The sequence below is a fragment of the Panthera onca genome, chromosome A3, assembly GCF_046562875.1.
Source record: "Panthera onca isolate mPanOnc1 chromosome A3, mPanOnc1 haplotype 2, whole genome shotgun sequence".
In the NCBI taxonomy this organism is placed as follows: domain Eukaryota; kingdom Metazoa; phylum Chordata; class Mammalia; order Carnivora; family Felidae; genus Panthera; species Panthera onca.
Window position 1 is genome coordinate 108,218,435 of NC_138341.1, and position 25,889 is coordinate 108,244,323.

The 25,889-nt window shown below is 38.1% G+C and overlaps 2 protein-coding genes across 6 annotated transcripts in view; one reads left to right on the top strand and one right to left on the bottom strand.

The window, feature by feature from the left end:
• Nucleotides 1-1,795, top strand: part of LOC144615893 (uncharacterized) — a 28,544-nt gene extending 26,749 nt beyond the window's left edge. The window contains exon 3 of one of the 2 annotated variants that reach the window (XR_013554576.2): nucleotides 1,711-1,795. The gene's annotated coding sequence lies outside the window, so the exon portion shown is untranslated. The remainder of the gene's footprint in view (nucleotides 1-1,710) is intronic. The other variant, XR_013554575.2, reaches the window with a different exon arrangement.
• MCM8 (minichromosome maintenance 8 homologous recombination repair factor) overlaps nucleotides 1-25,889 on the bottom strand; it is a 48,073-nt gene that overhangs the window by 11,790 nt on the left and 10,394 nt on the right. For all 4 annotated transcript variants that reach the window (XM_078444252.1, XM_078444253.1, XM_078444251.1 and 1 more), the window contains exons 6-14: nucleotides 25,503-25,606; nucleotides 24,531-24,729; nucleotides 20,835-20,920; nucleotides 12,803-12,954; nucleotides 12,361-12,556; nucleotides 9,198-9,228; nucleotides 8,539-8,679; nucleotides 4,930-5,071; nucleotides 1,675-1,870 (exon numbers count right to left, since the gene is read on the bottom strand). In XM_078444252.1, coding sequence (XP_078300378.1) covers nucleotides 1,675-1,870; nucleotides 4,930-5,071; nucleotides 8,539-8,679; nucleotides 9,198-9,228; nucleotides 12,361-12,556; nucleotides 12,803-12,954; nucleotides 20,835-20,920; nucleotides 24,531-24,729; nucleotides 25,503-25,606 — 1,247 coding nt within the window. The remainder of the gene's footprint in view (nucleotides 1-1,674; nucleotides 1,871-4,929; nucleotides 5,072-8,538; nucleotides 8,680-9,197; nucleotides 9,229-12,360; nucleotides 12,557-12,802; nucleotides 12,955-20,834; nucleotides 20,921-24,530; nucleotides 24,730-25,502; nucleotides 25,607-25,889) is intronic.

Consider the following 25,889-nt stretch of genomic DNA (forward strand, 5'->3'; position numbering starts at 1 on the left):
AGAAACAATGATTGGAATCAAAACAAGTAGAAAACCATTTACTTATTTACTATTGAAGTTCCATGTAGAACTTTAAAAAAATAAAGTTTATGTTAAAGAAACAAACAATAGCTTTTGTATTCGATACACCCACCAACTCTGGAGAGACACCAGGCCACACACCAGTCATACATGTACCTACCTTTGGTAGGTTAATGATAAGGCCCCTTCTCACACCATGTCTGTGTTCTATATTACTACCTAATGGTAAGTTTCACAATGCCTTTGAATTTTAAAACAAATGCTATATGATACACCAGGGGTTATCTAGTTGGGTCGTTTTAATCTTTTGTATGTTTTCTTTCACCAAGACATTGAGTCTCTCAAAGCATCTATGATTATTTAGATTAAAAAACCCACTTTTTCTTAGAAGTCATTAGAATCATTATAATAAAAATGCTGTGTTCTACTTAGTCATCGTCCCTGATCCCACCAATCAGATTATCCTTCTATTTGAGACAATAAAACTGAAATTCAGAGTAGCTAAAGAATTTGGTCAACACCCCAAAACAGGTTTGGGTACCACTAAAAACCAGAATCTAAAAACCAAGTCCTTGTTCAATAGGATCTTTCTAATATAGCACTTTGTCATTTTAATAAGAAAAACTAATAGATTGACTTTTTTTTTTTTTTTTTTAAAGTAGGCTTCATACCCAGCATAGGGCTTGAACTCATGACCTGAGATCAAGACCTGAACTGAGATCAAGATCTGGCCACTTAACCGACTGAGCCACCCAGGGGTCCCTAGATTGACTTTTTTGGTGGTGGTGGTATAGCATCTCCAAGTACTACTGTATATTTTGCCATGTACCATTTCTGTATTAAAGGTACAAATTATCAAATACTAGGAAATTTGGGTTTTTTCCCTCTAGAATTTAAGCTTCCAATTTTTCACATGAGGCATTCTTTTGTCTTTTTCTCACTTCCACAATCACTTCAACCTATTTTCCCCTCCTTATGCCTTTTGTCCAACCTGTACAGAACAAACTAGAAGACAAAGCATACACACATACCAATACAAACTCTGTTTTGGGGAAAAAGTGGGGTCATACCCCATTTGTAAATATGTAATGTGCTCTTTTCACTTAACAGTAAGCACAGACATGTTTCCCTATTGGCACACACAGAGCTACTTCCATTTTTATACCTGCTATTCTCCACTGTTCGGCCTTCCATAGTTTAACCACTTTCCTACCAATGGGCATTTTAAGCTGTTTCCGCTTTTTGTCTGTGATATACAATGGCATAATACCCAACCTGTAAATGCATCTCTGTGCACTTACATGACTATTTATGTGAGTATGATTCCTAAAAGTAGAACTGGCTAAAACAAATGGAATGTATATTTCAAACAGTGATAATAAACATGCCAGTTGTCCTTCAATACGCTAACCTGAATATGTGAGAACTTATTTTCCCAACCCTTTGCCAATAATGATTATTAATATATAAAATGTTTGCCAATCTGGTAGCTATCAATGGTACTTCATTGCTTTAATTTGTTGTGCTCAACATGTTTTTGTACATTTACTAGAAATTATCATTTCTGTGAACTATTATGTCCTCAGTTATCTTTTTCTTATTGATTTATAAGGATTCAATACATTAAAGGTATAAATATCCAAAGAGACTTACTTTAAATTCTCAGAAACTGTTTTGGCTTTATTGTAGTGTCCTCCAACTGGATTTGCAGCAGCGACGATGGAAGTTCTTGCAGGGAGGCTACAAACCATGCCAGCCTTAGCAAGACTAATACTCTGTTGTTCCATAGCTTCTAACAAGGCTTGATGTTGATTCCCCATCTTATCAAATTCATCTATCCCACAAATACCTACAGTCACAGTAAAATAATACAGACAAAAAGCTTTCTTTGGTTAAGTTCCAAATCTTACAGGATGCAAACTGTTCCACAATAAGGAAATTATTTGTAATTGTTTCCAGCAGTTAAAATTATAAAATGTCATACAGTAGAGAATTTGTGCTTGTTTTACAGCAAATAAAACACTTGTCGTAACTAACTTTTATGTAATATTTTCTCATTCAACATTTTTCATAGGCAAGGCATGTGTTGTGAGTGCTACAAAAATGAAGATACGAATGACCCTCAGAAAGCTTAAAGACTTATGTTCAAACAGGTGAAATAAGAGATATGCATATTCAAAAGATAGTATATTTCAACAACTACATGAGATAGGCATAATTATATAAGATCAGTTTTCTCGGGTAAGGAAAGGACATTTGAGCAAAAACTTCAAGGAGGAAAGGGAACAAGCCTTGTGGACTTATCTGGAGTAAGGGAAGCACAGGCAAAGGGAATAACAAGTAAAAAAGCCTAATGCAGGAATGTAAAATGTGCTGGTGGTGTAACTGGAGAATAAGAAGGAAGTAGTAGATAATGAGGCAAAAGAGGTGATTAAAAGGCCAGAATGTGAATGGCCCTGGACTACTGTCAAGCCTTGAGCTTTCACTCCGAGTGAGATAGGAAGCCACTGGAGGGTTTTGAGCAGGAGAATAACTTTATCTGAGTTTTAACAGGATTGTTCTGCCTTGTTAAGAACAATGGAAAGGGCAAGGGTGGTCACAAGCATTCCAACTAGGAGATCACAGTAATAATCCATGTAAGAGATGATGGTGTCTTGGATCAGGGTAGCAGCAATGGAGAAGAGTCTCGATACTGTATATATATATATATATATATATATATATATATATATATGGAAGGTAGAGCCCACAATATTTGTTAATAGACTGGATGTGGGGTATATGTAAAAGCCAAATATGACTATACATTTTCTGATTTTAGCAAATAGAAGGATGGAATTATCATTGACTGAGATGGGAAAGACTATAAAAATAGGTCTGAAGGAGAATATCGGAGTTTTGATTTCGGATGTGTTAAGTCTGAGGAAGTTATAGAGATACTGTAAAAACAGGCATTAAGAACCCTATGACCCAGCAGTAGCACTGCTAGGAATTTACCCAAGGGATACAGGAGTACTGATGCATAAGGGGCACTTGTACCCCAATGTTTATAGCAGCACTCTCAACAATAGCCAAATTATGGAAAGAACCTAAATGTCCATCAACTGTGGTTTATATACACAATGGAGTACTACGTGGCAATGAGAAAGAATGAAATATGGCCTTTTGTAGCAACGTGGATGGAACTGGGCAGTGTTATACTAAGTGAAATAAGCCATACAGAGAAAGACAGATACCATATGTTTTCACTCTTATGTGGATCCTGAGAAACTTAACAGGAACCCATGGGGTAGGGGAAGGAAAAAAAAAAAAAAAGGTTAGAGTGGGAGAGAGCCAAAGCATAAGAGACTCTTAAAAACTGAGAACAAACTGAGGGCTGATGGGGGGTGGGAGGGTGGGTGATGGGTTTTGAAGAGGGCATCTTTTGATATGAGCACTGGGTGTTGTATGGAAACCAATTTGACAATAAATTTCATATATTAAAAAAATAAAAAAAGAAATATGTGCCTGGGGGTGCCCTGATGGCTCAGTCAGTTAAGCATCCAACTCTTGATTTTGGCTCAGTTAAGCATCGAACTCTTGATTTTGTGAGATTGAGCCCCAAGTTAGGGCATGGAGACTGCTTAAGATTTTCTCTCTCCCTCTACCCCTCCCCTGCTTGCGCTTGCTCATGCTCTCTCTCTCTCCCTCCCTCTCTCTCTCTCTCAAAAAAAAAAAAAATGTGCCTGGAGTTCAAGGAAGAAGAGATATAAATTTGGAAATTTTTGGCATATAGGTAGGCAAAGCCATGAGACTAGATAAGATCATTGAGAAGGTAACATAGACTAAGAAGAAAATAGGTACAAAACCTAAGCACCTGGAGGTGCCAACCAGTTAAGGTTAGGGAGATAAAGACCAAGACTGAGAAGGAAGAGTTAATGAAGTAAGAAAACCAGAAGAGTAGAGTGTCCTGGAAACCAAGCAGGTAAAGTATTAAGGAAGGGGGTGGGTGGGGGCTGCTGATAGGATCTGGATTCAGAAATGTGGATTTGTCGCCAGCAAACAAAGGAATGAATGGCCTTGACTGGACTGGAATCTGGGCACTGCCTGACGCATACATAGGAACATGTTTCCAATAGAGTTACAGCATCACAAAGAGAAACTTAGGTAGCAATGCTTAATCAGAGATCCCTTCTTGCTAAGCCCTCCAACTGGATTTCTTATAAACTCTCCATCAAATCCTGACAAACATCCAATGAGATGGGTTAAAATACAGCAAAATTCTAATTATAATGTAATAGTCTAAATTCTTATTGTAAGTCCTCTGAGAGTAAAGGATAACATTTACCTTATTTTCAGTTCCAAGGCATCTCGAAGTATTCTGAACTAAGTAATAGTAATGCATTCAGCAAGTACTTACTATGCACCTATGTATTAGACAAGATAAATGTGGCAGTCAACAGATAACCATATTCCACCCCACAGGGAGCTTGACGTAAAGCTTTAAAACAGTCTTTTAAACAATTGTGATGGTTGATATGAAATGGGAAGTGCAAGGAGTTATCTATACCTATTTGACTTGACTGACTTGATATATAATTGTGTCTATCACAAGATTCTGACAATGAATGACATTAAGTACCAGTTTCAATTCCGCAGGGTAAACTGCATTTCCGGTTATTTTTTTCTGGCACTCATTCTCAACTCACTGGTCAATACAGTGCTGTCCAAATGCCTCTTGAACAGAATGTAAAGAAATGAACTGGAAAAGACTTAAAAAAAAAAAAAAAAAAACCCAAAAGCCCCAGAATTACTAATTATTTAGATCTGGAATAATACCTTTAAAACCCTTGGCTCAATTTAAAAATAGAAGCTGTAATATTAGTGAAAAATTAAATGTTGTAAACAGTGGAGAGTTTGGTCTCTTACCTTGATCACCGAGTACAAGGGCACCAGCTTCCAAAGCAAAATCTCCAGAGCAACTATCTTTTGAAAGAGTTACAGTCAAACCAGAGGTGGTTGTGGTATTACCACAAACATACACACCACGTGGAGCAACATTGCATACTGCCTAAGGAAACAAAAGGTTTAAGAGAATCAACCAAAGTAAAAGAAAAACAAATAGTGGGGCGCCTGGGTGGCGCAGTCGGTTAAGCGTCCGACTTCAGCCAGGTCACGATCTCGCGGTCCGTGAGTTCGAGCCCCGCGTCAGGCTCTGGGCTGATGGCTCGGAGCCTGGAGCCTGTTTCCGATTCTGTGTCTCCCTCTCTCTCTGCCCCTCCCCCGTTCATGCTCTGTCTCTCTCTGTCCCAAAAAAAATAAATAAAAAAAAAAAAAAAAAAAAAAAAAAAAAAAAAAAGAAAAACAAATAGTAACTGCTTACAAATATCAGCTACATGCCAGAAATTCTTTTTGCTTAAGTTTATTTATTTATTTTTGAGAGAGAGAGAGAGAGAGAGAGACAGAGAGAGAGAGAGGGAGGGAGGGAGACAGAGAGAAAGCACGAGCAGGGGAGAGGCAGAGAGAGGAGAGAGAGAGAATCCCAAGCAGGCTCTGCACTGTCAGCACAGAACCTGATGCAGGGCTTGATCTCATGAACCATGAGATCATGACCTGAACAAAATTCAAGGTCGGACGCTTAATCGACTGAGCCACCCAGGCACCCCTGCCAGGTATTCTTCTAACAGTTTTACTATACAATCTTCACTACCACAGTAGTGAGGTAGGAAGGCATTATTACATCCCCACTTAATCACGTAGAAACCAAGCCCTGCATACACTAACTCACAGTAGCTATGAAGGTGGGAGGTGAGGATTCAATCAAATCCAGGCAGCCTGCCTCTGATGACTGTGGTCATGTGAATATTATACAACTTCATTTTATGCTTCGTTTTCACGTTCAAACAGAAAACACATGAGTACCAATTTTAATTTCAAAGGCTTCAATGCTTCTTTATACATCAGGTAATAAAGTGGCTCAATAATGCTCACCTGAGTAAACAAGCTACGGCAGGTCAGAAAAGTGATTAAATAACATAAGAGTTAAAAGTGTGGACTTCCAGAGTCAAGCAGACCTGGGTTTTTGTTATTATTCTTTTTCTTAAAGCAAGCTCTACGCCTAGGCCCCAACATGGGGCCTGAACTCATGACCCTGAGATCATGAACTGAGCTGAGATCAAGAGTCGGATACTTAACTGACTGAGCCACCCAGGTGCCCCAAGAAAACCTGTTTAAATTTTGGCTCTACCATGTACTGGCTATGCTGCTCTCAGATCTCTCTGAGCCTCAGCTTCCTTGTTTAATCACGTATATCCCTGAGGAATAAATGAGATTTTTGTATATAAGGCACTTAAATCTGGTACCTGGCACATAGTAAGTGCCCAATGCAAGGCCACTGTGCGTGCTGTGCACTGCATAACCACAGGAGACAATGTTCACACTGCTATGTTGATAGTGTGCTCTGGACATGTGCAGTGCCCAACCCAAGGGGCCCTATGATATCTAGCTTATAAACAGTAGCTATCATTTTTAAAAATGTTTATTCTGAGAGTGTGAGCAAGGGAAGGGCAGAGAGAGAGAGAGAGAGAGAGAGAGAGAGAGAGAATCCTAAGCAGGCTCTCAGCATGGAGCCTGATGTGGGGGCTCAATCCCACCACCATTGAGATCATGACCTGAGCTGAAATCAAGAGTTGGATGCTTAACCACCTGAGCCACCCAGGCGCCCCTCACTATTTTTGTTATTTGTAATCCCTTATTAGTCTGAGAGGATGATGATGGCTTACTAAATGGTCAGAGGAAAAGAGGATTAAAAATATAAAGTAAATGATGACTGTTAGTATTAGCCTAATTTTTAAAAACTGGTTTAGCAGGGCTAGAAGACTTACATCCAAATACCCTCCTCTGTTTACAACATTTAATTTCCACCAACATTACAGCTTCTATTTTTAAATTGAGCCCATGGTTTAAAAGGCATTATTCCAGGTCTAAAAACTATGAAAAGTTGCCGATGCCATTTCTTAGTATTAAATTTTTTTCAGTACCATTAAATGTATTCTGAAACCATTATCTGCTAATATCTATTTCTTAAATAAAAAAGGAGTAAGAGGGGGATAAAAAGGAGTAAGAGAGAAAAATGGAACTTTTACACACCGTAAGCAAAATGTATAAACTGTAAGATTTATTTGTATAGATAACTAGCCACTGTGGAAGTTAACCAGGCTTCAACCTATAATACACTAATTCGCTATATACACAATGATATAAAAGACAGAAAAGAAAGCTGTAACAATTCAGGTCCACACATGGACCTTTTACATGCATAATCTGGCTAGGTATCCTGTTTTTATTTTTATCATCAACTGTTTCCCCTAAAACTAGGTGCTGTGTCTCTGCTGTCAGGTTTCTAGCAAGGGCTCAGGACAGAGTTGTTTTTGTTTTTTTTTTTAAAGTAGGCCCAGTTGGTCCAAAGGAACATGGAAACATAAATGAAATGTCAGCTTAGGAATTATAATGATGGCTGATGTAACAATCAAATGTAGGGAATATATAATGATTCTGATGTGAAGGACAGTGGGTTTATAATGCAATGATGACGTCAAAGTCGTTCTCAATCCTGGTTGCTGCACAGCACAATCACCTGTGGTGGGTTATCTGCACACAGACACTAGGACCCTAATCCAGACACTCTTAATTCAGTTGGACTAGGCAGGCCCCAGGATTTTCAAAGAGTTCCAAAGGTGATTCTGATATGCAACCAAGGTTCTGACCCCTGGACAAAGATGCAGTAGCTGCAGGACTACAACTTAGCAAAGAGACCCCTGGTCTGGTCACATTTTTCTACACTGGGGGTGGTGGTGAGGAATGGGGACACATGGGCATTCTCAGAAAGGACATTATGGCTGACTTGCCAGGTGTCACTCAAATGCAACCACAAGCATTCCAACAAGCAGAGCCTTCTAGGGCCATCATAAGCCCTGATGGGGAGAACCACAAGGCTCTGATTGGCAGAGGCAGAATCTTCCTGGGGACCAACAAGAAGTTTTTCACAGAAGTTGCCTTGCTTTAAACTCAGAGCAGTGAAGATGTATAGAGACAGATCTCTTACCTTTATCACACTGTTCCTTAAGCTCAATACACTGTTTATGTAGTTGTGTGATCAGAGAATGTGTGACCTTGCTTCCCTGCTCTTTACTTTCACAAACTATTCTGTTCATAGGTGAAGCCACAACAAAAAAGACTACCAAAACTGATACCATGCAAAAAAAGCAGGGGGTTAGAGAAATGGTTAACATTTCACAATAGGTAATCTCTCAATAGACCAGCATGCCTGCAACAGTCTGTGTGACAGAGACTGACTCGATTTGAAAGGATGGCCAGATAGAAGTGACATCTTACTCACATAAACCCCAATTCACTTATACCACCAGACCAACTATATCCTCTAGAACACAAACACTGCATGCTTTGAGAAAATTCACTTGTGAATCAATCACACATTTTATAAGGAATACATTAAATATGAGATGATTGATTTCCTACCTGTAGCATCTGACTCTTTCCCAAGCCTGGATCTCCAACAACAAGGACATGTGGATCTCCTCGAATTGGAATTCTGTTTTTGTCATCTGCATATTTTTGGCTTCCTCCAAAGAGTGCTAATGCCAAGCCTGCTTTAACAAGCTCAAGTGTGAAAGAAGAGGGGGGGACCCCCAAAGTAAGAAAAACATAAAGATGACTAGCAAAAAAGGGATGTTCTTCCCTCTATATTTACATTTATTTGAGATTTTTTTTTAAAAGCATGATTGAACTTTACTTTTTTTTCTTAAGGAAATTAAAATATAAACTTCCATAATGTAAATGATTAAAAAGCAAAAGGTAGGAAGCACATAAAATCAAAGAGGTATCTTTACTGAGTAAAGACCTACCTTGCAAAGCATGAATCTACTCCACAAAACTGGGAAATATTTGTTAGCTTCTGCTTTAATACTTTACACCTAAAGTCACTTTAAAGAACCTCATTCCTATTAGCTTGAATTAGTAAGTAGCTTGTTATTACAAGAAGCTATAGTTTGCCTTTCACATCATTTATTTCTGGAGAATAATGACCTATTAAAATACAAACATCTGGCTAACAGAAATTAGCTATTTTTTTTGCCAACTTTATGTATTTTTGGGTAAAGATGAAGTAAAATACTTACTTCATGACCAAAAATGACAGGGCAAAGTGAGCTGAAAAACAAAATACAACTTAGAAATTCTTATTTTCATTTCATCAATCCATTAGAGGATTTACTTTACAACTTGCTTAACTTGGTTTATTTAGCATAAAAAAATAAAGACAAACATATAGTTTACATCCCTCAAACAACCCAAGACATTTTATTCTACCAGTAAATTTCTCAAAGTTCTTGGTTAATCCATAAAGGGAAGAATGCTTTAAAAACTGTGCCTGTGTAAGGGAGACAGGATACTTGCAAAGCATTTATTTTTTTAAATGTATTTTTATTGTATTTATTATTTTTTTGAGAGAGTGTGTGTGCAAGGAGGGGATGGGCAGTTGGGGAGGGAGAGAGAGAATCTCAGGCAGGCTCCATGCCCAGCATAGAGCCCAATGCAGGCTTGATCTTAGAACCATGAGATCATGACCTGGGCTGAAATCAAGAGTTGGACACTTAACCAACTGAGCCACCCAGGCACCCCGCAAAGCATTTAAAAAAATTTTTTTTTCAACGTTTTTTATTTATTTTTGGGACAGAGAGAGACAGAGCATGAACGGGGGAGGGGCAGAGAGAGAGGGAGACACAGAATCGGAAACAGGCTCCAGGCTCCGAGCCATCAGCCCAGAGCCTGACGCGGGGGGCTCGAACTCACGGACCGCGAGATCGTGACCTGGCTGAAGTCGGACGCTTAACCGACTGCGCCACCCAGGCGCCCCCCGCAAAGCATTTTAAAGTAACCAAATATATGGTTGATCCATCTCCAGCCTTTAACACATCATAATCATGGTCTTCTACTTTAGGATACAGAATTATATTGCATTTTACATGAATAGGCAGCTGTGTAGCCAAGTGATGGAAAGAAGACTAATGGGTGAATTGAGTAAATGATACTTTAAGAGGAGATAAAATTTCATTTTTTCAGCTCAACTCAAAGGATCAGAATAAGACCATATATGACTACAAAGAGGTATATTTACATTTACCAATTGTAAAAACAAGGGTCACACAGAAAAGGCCAGAGTGGAAGAGATGTAACCAGGAGTTAAGTATAAATCATTATCCCTTTTAATACATGTAAACACAGAAGTTGCTGTCCTGCCACATCCCCCTGGTGCTCACTGTTAAGCATGTTCCCACATAATTACTGCTAGCTTCTGACCACACACCTCCACCTGTCTGCTGAAGGGCTTTTTCTGGCTGCAGAAGCAGCAGCAGCAGGCAGGCAGGACAGGCTGAAAGTGCTGGGTTATAGAATATTCCAAGGGTAGCCCCAAATCTAGGCCCTTGGATAGAAAAATACTGAGGCTAGTTCTACACAGTCTAGTATCTCGAGGTCTCAAGAGGATTAAGCCCTGGATGCTTATAGTAACCTCCTCATTGAGGCACCATACACTACCACCCTTTCTCTCACTCCCCCATTCCCTTTCCAGTATTTCTGGGGATCACCTCCCAAATAAATGCTTACCCAAATCATTGCTTCTGAAGGAACCTAAACTAAAACATAACCTTCCACTGTCTTCTGCATTCTGCTTTCATGGTCTTCTACTTGTTACTCTAACGAAGGTAGACAAACTTTTCCTTAAAGGGCCAGAAACTGTATCTTTTCAATTTTACTGTCTGGGTCACAACGACTCAACTTGTGTGAAAGCAATGTGTAGATGAATGGACAGGGATGTGTTCCAGTAAAACTTTGTTTACAAAACCAGGCAGCCTGCCTAATTTGTCAACCCCTGCAAGGTTAACAAATGAAAACTTCTGGTTTTTGATGCTGAAATTACAAATTTAGAACTGAAGGGTAAAAGCAACCTGTGGGAAGAAAACCTTTCTGTAAGTTAAGTATAGCAGAAGGACCACTGCAAACATTTGTTCTTATTTATAATGGGTAAGAGGAACCAATTGAAGAGGCGTTTTGATCTTCAACCAGGTTACTCCTCCCCATCTGCTCAGAGCCCACATACCACACAGTCACTGATCCGCAGATCACACCCCCACTTCAGCTCAGAGTACCTCCTCTCCCAGGGTGGGTCTGGATGGCTACCCATTCACAGGAAGTCTCTGAGGGTTTAGGGACAAAGAATCCCCTGAGGAACTGCGTACTTTCTTAGTCAGTTAATTAACATATTCAACGCAAAAAGAGTCAAATTCTCTAAAGTGTCCTAAGCCTAGGTGAAGGAAAATGCAACGCATTTCAAAACCTCAGATCTTCACCACCCTTAGGTATATCCAATTTTCAGTCTCTCTTGTTTATTGTTTCTTCAAAACTGTCCAAAAAATTGTCAATGTTTTAAAATAACAGCATGTTGTGTTAAATTAAATATATTATTGAATTTCATTTAATCTTTGGTACAACCTTCTGAGACAGGAATTTATTATTTCTATTTTAGGAAGATAAAAATCAAGGCGATAATAAGTAACATGCATCCAACCACAATGGAAGTTAAGTGGTTGAAGAAGGATTCTAACTTAGATTTATCTTAAAAAAACAAAACAAAAAAACCTCTTAACCATTAAAGCAAAAATGCCTCTACTTTGCTTCTTCTCTACTACATGGCAAAAACATGGAAATAAAAGAATATTATGAAATACTTATTGAAGTGACTTCTATGTGATATCTTTCTTCCTTTTTGAAAGTAAACAAACAACCCCTGACATACCACTAATTGAAGTGACTGGAATTCATAGTCCCATCACTCTTCTGTTGAGTAACTAACTTCCTGTGTGAGATAGTAAATTTTCTTTATGGATAAAACTAGAAATCAGCAAACTTTTCTACAGAGGAACAGACAGTAAATATCTGTGAGCCATTCTCTGTTACTACTCGGCTCTGTCATTGCAGCTGGAAAGCAGCCAGACTCTACATAAATGAATGACTGTGGCTGTGTTCCAATAAAAGTTTAGTTACAGGCAGTGAAATTTGAATTTCATATAATTTTGTGTGTCATGAAATACTCTTTTTTTTTCAGCCATTACAAAATACAGAAACCATTCTTAGCTTATGCGCCATATAAAAATTGGCAGTTAGCTGGATTTGACCTGTGAATTGTAATTTGCAACCATTTTGACTAGTTTTTTTCTTACTAGTAGCCAAGAGCATCCCTATGGTACATATACATAATAAAATTTCAGATAACCTCATACATACTTGACAATGAGTTTAAACAGGTTTTCTTCAGCTTGAATCTCTTGGATGGCATAAAGGTCTTTAAGTGAAAACTCCATCAGTGCTCCATGCTTACACCCATCCTCAGAAGTCTTTGTTTTCTGTCCTTTGCTATTGCTAACAGAATTTGCTTCAATGTACAAAAGGAACATGCATTTGTCATTCTTATTTCGAGAACCTGTAAATTTCAAAGCATGAAGTACAATAATTGGTATTTTCATTTTCCCTACAAAGACTTGAATAGCATGTAAAAGAAAGGCACAATAAGCTACAAATAAACCTTTATTTTGAAGGAAAAGTTTCACCTGTATAAGAAACAAGCCTTCCCTATACTAGTGTAGATTCAAAAGTACTTTAAAAAGAAAAAAGATGACTGCTAACAAATTATTGAGGGACAATCAAAATGAGAAGAGTTATACCATACCTTCTTCAGCATTTGAGACTTTGACAACTCCAGTAATAGTCACTGTGTCTCCTGGGACACAGCTATCCACAAGATCATGAACAAGTTCACACTCTATTGTTCGTGGAATCCGACCAGCTTCTCGCTGATCATCAGACATCAGCTCCTGTATTCTAAAAAGTTAAACAATTTTCAGTCAGTTTATGTACTGACTTTAAGTCATTTCTTCAATATGTCAACTATTTGGAATCCACAAGGTACTGAGCTAAAGGGAAGAGTAGTAAAAAATAAAAAATAAATCAATAATGTATCTAAAATTAATTCAGCTGTTTCCAATTAAGAATGGCAGGATGAGGGGCACCTGGGTGGCTCAGTCAGTTAAGCGTCCCTTGATTTCGGTTCAGATCACAAGCCCCAATCACACTCAGTGCTGCTGGTGTGGAGTTTGCTTGGGATTCTCTCTCTCCCTCTCTCCCTGCCCCTCCACTGCTCTCTCTCTCTCTCTCTCTCTCTCAAAATAAACTTAAAAAAAAAATTAAAAAGAATGGCGGGATGAGTATATACACTTGCCTAGCCTCTCTCCAAAATGTCCACCAAAATGGCAGTCATTAAATAAAGAGAAGTTTTTAGGCATGCAGAGGTGTTACTGATAAACAAGAGATCTTGAAATTTTAGAAAACAGCAAGTGGGAAAGTATTAATGGATAAAACAAAATGAAGTTCAGAATACACACAGGAAAAAGTTACAATGGTACAAGAGAAGTGGGAGCCAATATTCTCAGCAGAGCCCTTGAGAGGCTTCTAGGTTGTAGTCGGCAGGAATGGAGAGTAGGAGTGGATGGCTGAAACGAAACAGGAAAATCAACTGAAAGACAAGTCACAGAACTGTTGATAATTTTTTGGTAGGTGGGTGGATGGGGGTAGGGAAAGAATGAGGGCATCCCAGCAAACCAGGCTTTACTGTTTGGCAAAAACCACAGCACTGTGCTAAAGAAATGGATCCATCTACTCTGTGTGGGGAGCTACCGCATCTAGTGAGGGTATCAGAGTTCCAGAATAAAGCCTCCTTATTCTGGCATATGAGAAGCCCAACTGCAATTCAAAAACACATTCACATAGTAAAATCTGTTAGTTGCAATCCCTACCTTCTTATCCAGGGGGGAAGCCTCATGAGGAGAAACTCCTATCCACAAAATGGCAAAGGAAACCCACCCTACCTACTCCAACTAACGTCTCATTGCTCATCAGATATTTCATCATGAAACGGCAATAATTTAGGGAGAAGAAGAGCATTAGTAACAAACAAAAAGCTGCCTAAGGGTTTTTGAGAAAATCTTACACCATAAAACAAGAATAAGCACCTATAAAAAGGCACCTACTGGAAAATAAGCGTGAGATCAGGAAAACTATAAATATGTTTCTAAAAATCAAATATTAATAGGAGAGAAACTAGAAAAAGCCAAAGAAAGCTAGAAAATGAAAGTTAAAAAGAAAAAAAGTTAAAAGACAGATGAACAATCCAATGGATGTATCTAATTGGGAGCATCAAAAGAAAAAACATATATAAACAGAGAAAACAGGATGAAGTCACATTTAGATGTACTCTCACTGCTTCAGAACACCATAGACAAAAAGATTTCAAAAGTGCTAAATAACAAAGTTACAGTCCAAACATGAAGCACATTAAAATAGGGGATAATTTAGGGGAGTATAAGGAAAGAGAATTCATTTTGATTTTGATGCTTGGATCATTTCCTTTAAGGGGCAGAACACACGAAAAACACATCCCAGTGATATAAATTACATTTCCTTTTCTTAGCATCTGATCACCTTCCTTGGTTCTTTGTTGAACAAAGATCATAAAAATGTAAATGCTCTTGTTTTTGTTAGATATAAACTATAAATTAAACAAAGAAGACAGTTATTATAGGAAAACAGAAGTAACTCTTGACAATGTAAAATTAACATCATAGCTGAGAAGTAAAAGCAAGCACATCGTCTCTAACGTCCATGATTCACAGAAAGTGGGTGAGTAAAGTGAAGGAAGGAAGGCATACAAGGGTGTCATCTAAATTCTGTATAAGACGAGAAATTGTGGGAACTGTGGCCTTCTATACTGATTGAAGGTTTTCTGTTTTCTGTTTTTTTAGAGAGAGCAAGAGCACGCAAGCAGGGGATTGGGCCAGAGGGAGAGAGAGAGAATCTTAAGCAGACTCCACGCTCAGTGTGGAGCCCAATGTGAGGCTCAATCCCACAACCCTGGGATAATGACCTGGACTGAAATCAAGAGTCAAATGCTCAACCAACCAGGCACCCCTACTGATTTGAGTTTTTAAAAACATTTACATGCATTACCATAAAACTTTTTTTTTTTTTTTTTTTTTTTTTGCCACACTCATATTCCAGTTTAATTGTACAGCAAGAGATCAGTAGCTCAGGGCCTCTCATCTGTCTTCTTTTCACCAACTGAATCAGTATCTGCCCCTGGAAGTGCAACTTGGCCTCCCAGGCCCTGGGAATGACCACTGAGGGGGCTCATTTGATGAAGCCAGTGGCACATGTATTTTCTCATTCCACAGGGCCATCTAGACAGCTTCCACAATGACTTCATAAGATCTTCTGGGCCAATAGGATTTTTATTGGCACATGATGGGAAAAGCTTTAAACCGACCATGGCTTTGAAAGCCCAACACTTGTCAGGCTGGCATTTGTGGTATGTTCCTGGCTCCCCCCACTCCCCCACCCCCGCCAATTCCAGTATAGATAACATACATTTATAACACAGTGTTATATTAGTTTCAGGTATACAATATAGTGATTCAACAATTCTATACATTACTCAGTGCTCATCATGATTAAGTATATTCTTAATCCTTGTCACCTATTTTACCCATTTTCCTACCTCCCTCCCTTTTGGTAACCATCAGTTTGTTCCCTATAGTTAAGAGTCTGTTTTTTCGTTTATCTCGTTTTTCCTTTGTTCTTTTTTTTTCTTCCTTAAATTCCACATATGAGGGAAATTATATGGTATTTCTCTTTCTCTGTCTTATTTCAATTACCATTATACCCTCTAGATCTATCCATATTGTTGCAAATGGCAAGATCTCATTCATTTTTATGGCTGAGTAACATACCGTTATATGAGTAAATACACGCACGCACGCACACACACCACATCTTTGTTATCTATTCATCTATCAATGGACACTTGGGCTACTACCAATTATTTTTAATTCTCAAATTTCTTTCATAATTACAGTGGGTTGAATTGTGGCTCTCAAAAAAGATAGGACTGGAAAGTTTCTGTTGAAAAATCAGCTGATAGCCTTACGGGGTTTCCTTTGTATGTAACTGTCTTGTTTTCTCTTGCTTTTAAAATTCCCTTTTTACCATTACTTTTTACTGTGGGGAATAAGCTTAGGAATTCCCTGAGCTTGCACTGATAGGTTAACAAGGCATAAAGAATTAGAAATCCATAGGATGTACACACCCAAGTTTGAGTAAACAATTTAGGTAAATAAGATTAGGTAAACCGGGCAAAGGCCCCAGTATAGGTAAAGCGGGGCAAAGGTCCCAATATAGGACAAAGGTATAGGAATAGGGAATCTCAGGATGAGGATGAGTTAAAAAGATTAGGTGTTCAGAGTGGAAATGCCTCCCCCCCCCCCAACTTAGTACAATAGCAGAAAGCTGCTTTCACAGGAAGGAAGGAACAAATTAGGTAAACTGGTAAATAGGGCTATGGACCGCTGCAGGGCCAAGATGCCCAGAGAGGAGCTAATTAGCTAAAGAGAGGTGCCTTGTTGACCCTGACGCAGCATGCTCTGTCTTTCTTGTCCCCTAGACCAGTTTAGGTAAACAGAGGTGGGGCCTCACATCTACTGTAAACAACCTTCTGCCTGGTGCCAGGATTTTGTTTTGTATTAGCCCAAACCCCTAACACCGCATATCTTCAAAACCCCATTTCTCTCACGCCCATGTGTCCATGATTTCACTGTCTCTTTGTGCACTCCCATCACATTTGTAAGCCTCCTGATCCTAATAAAAATAGAGCAAGGACCCTTACTTGGGATTTTCCTCCATCTTTACCACCACCAACCCTGCACCTTCACCCTCAATACACACTCAAACACTAGCAGACTGCAATGAGAAGTCTCAGAATGACACAACATGCTAAGGATGCCTTGCTCTAAAAAATTAGACATTTAAACTTTTCTTATTAAAACACAGATAAACATAAAGAAGAAAATAACAATTACTCCAATCTTACTTCCTAGACAGTATACTCTCAACATGGTTTTGTATTTCTCACCAGTGTATGTTTTTTTTTATATTAAATATAATTTATTGTCAAACTGGTTTCCTTTTTTTTTCTTAATATATGAAATTTATTGTCAAATTGGTTTCCATACAACACCCAGTGCTCATCCCAACAGGTGCCCTCCTCAATGCCCATCACCTACTTTCCCCTCTCCCCCACCCCCCATCAACCCTCAGATTGTTCTCTGTATTTAAGTGTCTCTTTTGATTTGCCTCCCTCCCTCTCTGTAACATTTTCCCCCCTTCCACGCCCCCATGGTTCTGTTAAGTTTCTCAGGATCCACTTATGAGTGAAAACGTGGTATCTTTCTCTGCCTGACTTACTTCACTTAGCATAATATCCTCCAGTTCTATCCACATTGCTACAAATGGCCAGATTTCATTCTCTCTCATTACCAAGTAGTATTCCATTGTATATATAAACCACATCTTCTTTATCCATTCATCAGTTGAAGGACATTTAGGCTCTTTCCATAATTTGGCTATTGTTGAAAGTGCTGCCATAAATACTGGGGTACAAGTGCCCTTATGCATCAGCACTCCTGTATCCCTTGGGTAGATTCCTAGCAGTGCTATTGGTGGGTAATAGGGTAGATCTATTTTTAATTTTTTGAGGAACGTCCACACTGTTTTCCAGAGCAGCTGCACCAGTTTGCATTCCCATCAACAGTGCAAGAGGGTTCCTGTTTCTCCACATCCTCTCCAGCATCTGTAGTCTCCTGATTTGTTCATTTTAGCCACTCTGACTGGCATGAAGTGGTATTTCAGTGTGGTTTTGATTTGTATTTCCCTGATGGGGAGTGACGTTGAGCATCTTTTCATGTGTCTGTTGGCCATCTGGATGTCTTCTTTAGAAAAGTGTCTATTCATGTCTGCTGTCCATTTCTTCACTGGAATATTTGTTTTTTGGGTTTGGACTTTGGTTATTTCTTTATAGATTTTGGATACTAGCCCTTTATCCAATATGTCATTTGCAAATATCTTTTCCCATTCCATTGTTTGCCTTTTAGTTTTGTTGATTGTTTCCTTTGCAGTGCAGAAGCTTTTCATCTTGCTGAGGTCCCAATAGTTCATTTTTGCTTTTAATTCCTTTGCCTTTGGAGATGTGTCAAGTAAGAAATTGCTGTGGCTGAGGTCAAAGAGGTTTTTTCCTGCTTTTCCTCTAGGGTTTTGATGGTTTCCTGTCTCACATTCAGGTCCTTCATCCATTTTGAGTTTATTTTTGTGAATGGTGTAAGAAAGTGGTCTAGTTTCATTCTTCTGCATGTTGCTGTCCAGTTCTCCCAGCAACATTTGTTAAAGAGACTGTCCTTTTTCCATTGGATACTCTTTCCTGCTTTGTCAAAGATTAGTTGGCCATACATTTGTGGGTCCAATTCTGGGGTCTCTGTTCTATTCCATTGGTCTATGTGTCTGTTTTTGTGCCAATATTACGCTGTCTTGATGATTATAGCTTTGTAGTAGAGGCTAAAGTTCACCAGTGTATGTTTTTAAACAAAGTCAGTAATGTACAATAGATAACATTCTGCGACCTGCTTTATTACTAAAAACACTGTAAACATTTTTGATGTCATTTCAAAATATTCTCCTGCAACATCATAGTTAATGGTTATACAATAATCCTCTGTACCATCTTATTTATAATATTTTCTTCAGATGTTTAGGCTGCTCCCTATTAAAAAAAAAATCAACACTGTGAAAACATACTTTCAGTAAGCTATTTCTTCACATACTGTGACTGTTTTCAACAGATAAACCCCCAGAACTGGGACTGCTTCAATAGCAAGGCCTTTGTAAGGCTTTCACCTTGATTCATTCAGATATTTCAATGACTAGCTCAGAAACAATAATTTAATTCTTTATGGCCATCCCAAGCTAAGTTTCAGAAAAAGTGAAATTGAATTTACTATTAATGGCAGGAAGAGCTTAGGGCAGATAGTCATTTTATAGATCTACATGTTGACAGAATAAAACAATAATGTAAGTTAATATCATACTAATAAATTTTTACTATAACTCATTCAAAATGAACTTTAGCAACATCTTACTTTTAAACATTCAAGAAAAGGATGTAAATGGCATCCCTCTCTGAGTTTGATTTCCTAATATCAAGAGATCATTATTCAAACCTAATTAAAATATTTAAGCCTATTTTCTTGTCTGCTATTTTTACCAGAAAGCAAAGAGACTTTGTTCAAATAATTAAATTACCCTGGATCTTGTGTGCACCTATCCTATTATGAACCTTAGAGCTCCTCTGAGGCCCTCATTACCCCCTCAGTGGTGAAAGTCCTACAGACTTTCTTTGCACATCTGTACACTGAAAGAGCACAAGATCACATTCAAGAGTCTTAAATACAGCCATAAAAAAGAATGAATTCTTGCCATTTGCAACAGCATGGATGGAGCTAGAGAGTATAATGCTAAGTGAAATAAGTCAATCAGAGAAAGACAAATACCACACATATGTGGAATACAGGGGTGGGGGGGGGGGGTTGGGAGGGGAATGAATAAAGAAAAAAAGGGACAATCCCAAATCCAGACTCTTAACTCCAAAGAACTGTTGACTATCAGAGGGGAGGGGATTTGGGGGATGGGTGAAATAGGTGAAGGTGATTAACAGCACACTTCTCGTGATGAGTACCGAGCAATCACTAATATATACTAACTAATTAATATAACACTGTATGTTACCAATGCCGGAATTAAACTTTTTAAAAATAAAATGTAGAGGCGCCTGGGTGGCTCATTCAGTTAAGTATCTGACATTGGCTCAGGTCATGATCTCACAATTTGTGGGTTCGAGCCCCACGTCGGGCTCTGTGCTGACAGCTCAGAGCCTGGAGCCTGCTTTGGATTCTGTGTCTCCCTCTCTCTCTCTGCCCCTCCCCAGCTCACATTCTGTCTCTCTCAAAAATAAACAAACATTAAAAAAATAAAATGTAAAAAAAAAATTTTTAAGCCTTTCTTCTACTGTAAAAGAGTGTTTGTGAAGATCTCAGCATAGTATACAGTTAATTATTGTACATATTGGTCTTAGTTTTTATAGAACAGAAGGAGATAAAGTTAGGACAGGGCTTGGTAGCAATCTACCTCACTTCTCTCTAGGTTCTTAGTTTTTTTTTAAAACCATCTCTATCCTGTTTTAGCCAGGTTTCCTGGGTAGCACTCTGACTTCAAGGGATGAGTTATGTATGGGACTACAGCCAGATAAAATAGAATAAATTATTGGGTTAAAAATATACCCCCCTACACACACACACACACACACACACACACACAACCTGCAAAAAACAGCTTAAAAATAAAAACCTATAGTAAAATGTGTCATGGATAGTGAGAACATGAAACATGCCATTTCTAAGGGATTCTTTATTTTAAATTTCTAAACAATGCTTCTTTCATAGCTCATTATGGAAAGAAAATTATATAGCTTTGATGGCCTACATCCAGTTCAATGAATCACATAAATGAGAAACAAAATGAACTATTGCTCAATAGCAAAAGGATATGATACTTGCACTTTAAATCCTTTCTGGAATCTGATATACAACAAATTTCAAATAAAGGCAATTACCATTTCAAGACAAACTCTTAATGAAATAAATCTTTTACTATACATTGTATCACTGCCTACAGATAAGAATCACAGTACAATACAGGAATATTATAGATTTACTTGGCAGTATGAGAGATCTAAAACCTGTGTTTTATTTGATAGTCTGATTGCTTACTTGATTGACTGCCAGTCCATCGTAACCGTGAGAGGAGAGCTACGGAGAGCAGTGAATGACCTCCCTCGACATATGGGCACAGGACACTGCAACAAGATTAATTCACATCCAGATTTTAATAAACTACAATCACATCTCAGGAGAATTCAAGTTAAAATGCTTCATTTAACATTGTTTTAAGTTGGTCTCAGGATGGTGTTAAAGTAAAATGCACTGAGAGCTTAATGACTTTCTATTTCCTTCTGTATCAATTCTGTACCACAAGCTTTTGAGGTACTTTTGCAGCTGGTCCCTCTTGATTACTGCTCTTATTCTTTCCACTGTGGGTGTGCAAGGCTCCTCACAAGCCTCTCACACTAAGCATTCCTTCCTTCCTTCCTTTGTGCCCATGTAGCCTCCTGATCTTTGAATGCCCTCTCACATGCAGTCCCACGTACCCAGCCCTAATCCTCCCCTTTTCCAAAGGCTTCCTAGGTCTTCCTTAATCCCTAGATCTCCTATCTCACTTCCTTGTGCTCTGTTTATATAATGTTTATTGTATCACAAAGGCAGTCTTCACCATGTGAGTTGTGTTCAAGTTTTTATAAGTCAGTTGTTGGCTATTTGGACCCCAAGATGCATTTATAAATTCACAGATCGTGCCACAGATTGGCCAGTTCCAAATATGACTGCAACAATATCTCCCCAAGAGCCTTTCTAGAACCTTACCACTCCCCCATCAAGAGATGGAGTCTAATATCCCCTTTTTGGAATCTGGACAGGCTTATGACTCACTTTGTAACCAACAGAATGTGATAGAAGTGATGCTGCCTGACTTCTAAGGCTAGCTCAAAAGAGCCAAAGCCATTTCTTCCTGAGAGCTAGATGTCTGTCTCTTGAAGCTGTCAGCAGCCATGTGTGCAGAATGAGTATCCCAAGCTGTCATACTTTGTGTGAGAAACCAAAACCAGCCCGGAGAGACCACTTGGAGGAGAGATGCCCAGCCAGCCCCCAACTACCCCAGCCCCCAGCCACTGCAGCCCCTTGCTGTTCAGCTCCAGCCACCATTGGACTACAACTCCATAAGAGACCCAGGGGCAGAACTACCCAGCCAAGCAGTTCTTCTGAACTTCGAACTGACAGAAACCATGAGAAGTAATTAAATGACTGTTGTTATTTTAAGCCACTAAGTTTTCGAACTGACAGAAACCATGAGAAGTAATTAAATGACTGCTGTTATTTTAAGCCACTAAGTTTTAGGGGGATTTGTTATGCAGTAATAGTGACTGAAACAGGGATCTCCTGGAACAATAATTTTTCTGAGTGCTTCAGTTCACCAAAGTTCAGACACAAGCAGAACCTCTTCACACTAGCACTCATCCTACAGGTCAGCATTACCACCCACGATACTAGAGGGCATGGAAGTATCTTGACCAAACATGGTGTACGGTAAATATCCAGTAAATCAGCATTTAAATTTTGGCCTAAGAGCTAAAGGCAGAGCCTGAACCTTAAGCCCAGACAAATAGTAGGTGACACCCATTTACCAACACCACTGATTACCCAGAACCAATAGCTGAGGGGTGCCTGGGTGACTCATTTGGTTAAGCAATCAACTCCTGATTTCAGCTCAGGCCATGATTGTATCATTCGTGAGATCAAACCCCATTTATGGCTCTGCACTGACAGCACAGAGCCTGCTTGGCATTCATTCTCTCCCTCTCTCTCTCTCTCTCTCTCTGTGCGTCCTTTCCCCATGCACATGCCCCCCACCTAAATAAATAAATAAATAAATAAATATTAAGAAAATATATTTTAAAAAAGAACCAATAGCTGAATCTAACACATCTTGTTCTTCTTGTAAAAGAAGAAAATCCTACAAATTTCAATTTGTGTAAAAATGTAATAAATGTTAAATTTATTAAAGTCCAAGGTTGGTAGAGGCAACCCTGGAAAATAAGAATAGGTATGGTAAGTCTCCCTGCCTTATCAAAAGTTTTAATGAGATCAGCATAAGTAAGATTGTATAGAGCTGGGATAGGACCAGTGAAATGAAAGAGTCACATGTCTATAAAAGCACAGTGAACCACAGAAGCAGCAATACACGTCAGTAGGAATAGAGGGCTTAATTAATAAATGGTGACAACTGGCTTTTCACCTAAAAGAATAAAATTAGATCCTTAGCTTTATGCCATTCCCAAGATTAAATTCCTGATGAACAAAAATCTAAATATAAAAAATATGACCTAAAAGTATTAAAAGGGAATGTAAGAGAAATGTTGATAATGCTCGAGTGAAGAATGCCTTTTTAAGAAGGGCATAAAAAGTAAAAGTCATAAGGGAAAAAAAACAATCACTTTAGCCCTGTCAAAATTTAAAACTATAGAACAAAAAATATACCACAAAGTTAAAAGATAAACCAAATACTGGGAGAAGATATCTATAATGTATATAATCAAAGATTATTTTCTAGAATTAATAAAAAACTCTTACCAATAGTATAAACAGAAAAATAAGCAGAAAACATAAACAGAAAATTCAATAAAGAAGGAAACTGAATGGCCAATAAAGATGTGAAAAGATGTTCAACTGTAACAGAAATAGTAGAAATTCATATTAAAAATGAAATACCATTTACCCCACCAGAATGACAACATTTAAAAAGGCTAATAATACCAAGTGTTAGTGAAAATACAGAGAAATGGTAATTGTTTAACACTCCAGTAGAGGTGTAAACTGGGACCAACACTCTGACAAGTTGTTTGGCAACCTCTAATAGTTAACAATAAGCTTATCCCAGAACTGAGAAATTCCTCTGCTACAGAGATATGTACAAGAATGTTTTCTGCAGCATCGTATGTAGTTGTAAAAAACCGGAAGCAACACAAACGTCCACCAGGAGAATGGATAAACAATCGCTATTCATTCAATGGGGTACTCCACAACGGTAAAGATAAAAGAATTAGGTATGTGTTAAGATAGGTAAACTCCAAAATAACTAAGTGAAAAAAAAGTTGCAGAATGTTACATTCAATATACCATTCACATAAACACACACAAAACAAACCTTACACATATTGTTAGGTAAAAGAATGCAGATTTGAAGAATTTATGCCAATTTCCAAAGAGTGGCTGCCTCTAAGGATGAAAAAAGTGAATGGAACTGGGGAGGGCAATAGGGAGATTTCAATTTTAACTCTAATACTTAGTATTTTATGCTTAAAAAATTAAGCTTAAATCACAAAACACTAATATCTGTCAACTCATAATGGTGGCTCTATAGATATTATTCTCTCGACTTTTCTATGGCTTTAAAATCTATAGTCTAAAGTCAATAAAGATAAAAGGAACACATCATTGTCAAACCTATTAAGTCAAAATATAAAAATATGAATGGAAAGGATACACATTAACTTCAGGACAATGACTGTCTCTGGGAATTGTAGAAGCCAGGGGGCACAAAAGAGACACTAATCACATCCATAATGCTTTAGATCTTTAAAAATATAACTGGAGCCGGCAATATGTAAAATTCTGGGTGATGATTAGAGGAATGCTTTATTGATTTATTTTCTGTACCCTGAAGTATTTCATAATTTAAAAACTGAAAATAAGTAAGAATAAGCTCTGTGCTCAGAAACACTGGGAAATGTTTTCTGTAAACTGATTTGCCTTCTCTACCAAGATACATAATTAAGTAGGTAAATAACATATTACCTTTGTGGGAAGATTATATTTTCCATCTGGAAGAGGAAAACCCTGAACTTCTCCACATGCAGCACAAAGAAAAGCCATCTTAGTGCACAGAGGCTTTATGTTACTGACACGAACCACTGTCCCTCGCAGAGCGATATATTTTCCATAGTAATTTGCTCGGACATTCTTGAGCTGTGTCAAGGGCTCATAGTTATAGACCCTAAAAACAAAAACAAGAATGTATTTATCTATGAATTTACAATAAGCCAATAGTGGAAGTTATCTGTATCTTCACAACTTCCTTTTAGGAGCAACTGTGGAATTCTCCAACCATAGCATCCCTACAGACCAGTAATTTCAGAAGAATTAAATCATTCTTAAAGATTAAAAAATGCTAAATGTTCCCGTTTCTTCTAGTCCCACTGGCTGTTCTCTAAGGGAAAAAGGAAAAAACTACTGTCAAAAGGAAAATTTTGGCAACAAAAAAAGTGACTTGAGTTTCTTCTTTTTCAAGAACTGTTACAAAGTATCTTCTATAAATTCTGAAAAAGAAAAACCCTAGTGATTACCTTATTCAGCTCTTCTAATGAGAATTTTAAATCTTAAATAAAGATGAATTAAAGAAAAACAGAATTCCATTTGTTCTGTGTCTAGTAGAAACCTAGTAACTTCAACAAAATACAATCACACCATTTACTGTATTACATAGATTATTAATTTAAATAGCAGCATCTTGATAAGTATACATCCAAAATCAATTTTTACAGGAATGTACAGGTTGGGAAATCACCTTATTTGGGCAGGGAAATTTATTTTTGTCATGACCTCTTTGAAGAATTCTGAGTGAGTTTACTTGGGTTTGATAATCAATAAGATAGCACAGAATTCAACCTTTTTTACTGATTTCTCTGGTTTTATAAAATGAGGTTTCCAATCTCAAACAGTCTTACATGCCAGATTCTAAATAATACTTTAATACCGGTAAATCCTTACCTTGCATGGATGTGTGGCACATTTACCATTGTTTCCCCATCCCTAGACAATCCTTCTTGGGCTTGTAATTCAGCTGCATGCCTTTCAAGGTCCCTAGTTAATACCTAAACAGTTGGAAAACAAAATACACTCTTGAAGTAGAACTCTTTTATAGAAATGTGAAGTTTATGAATATAAACAGTTCAGAACAGAATATTAACAGAACTCTAATAGCCCTTTAAAACTCTGATATTTAAGGGGTGCCTGGGTGGCTTGTTCAGTTAAGCATCCGACTTCAGCTCAGGTCATGATCTCATGCTTTGTGGCTTTGAGACCCACGTCAGGCTCTGTGCTGACAGCTCAGAGCCTGCTTTGGATTCTGTGTCTCCCTCTCTTTCTGCCCCTCCC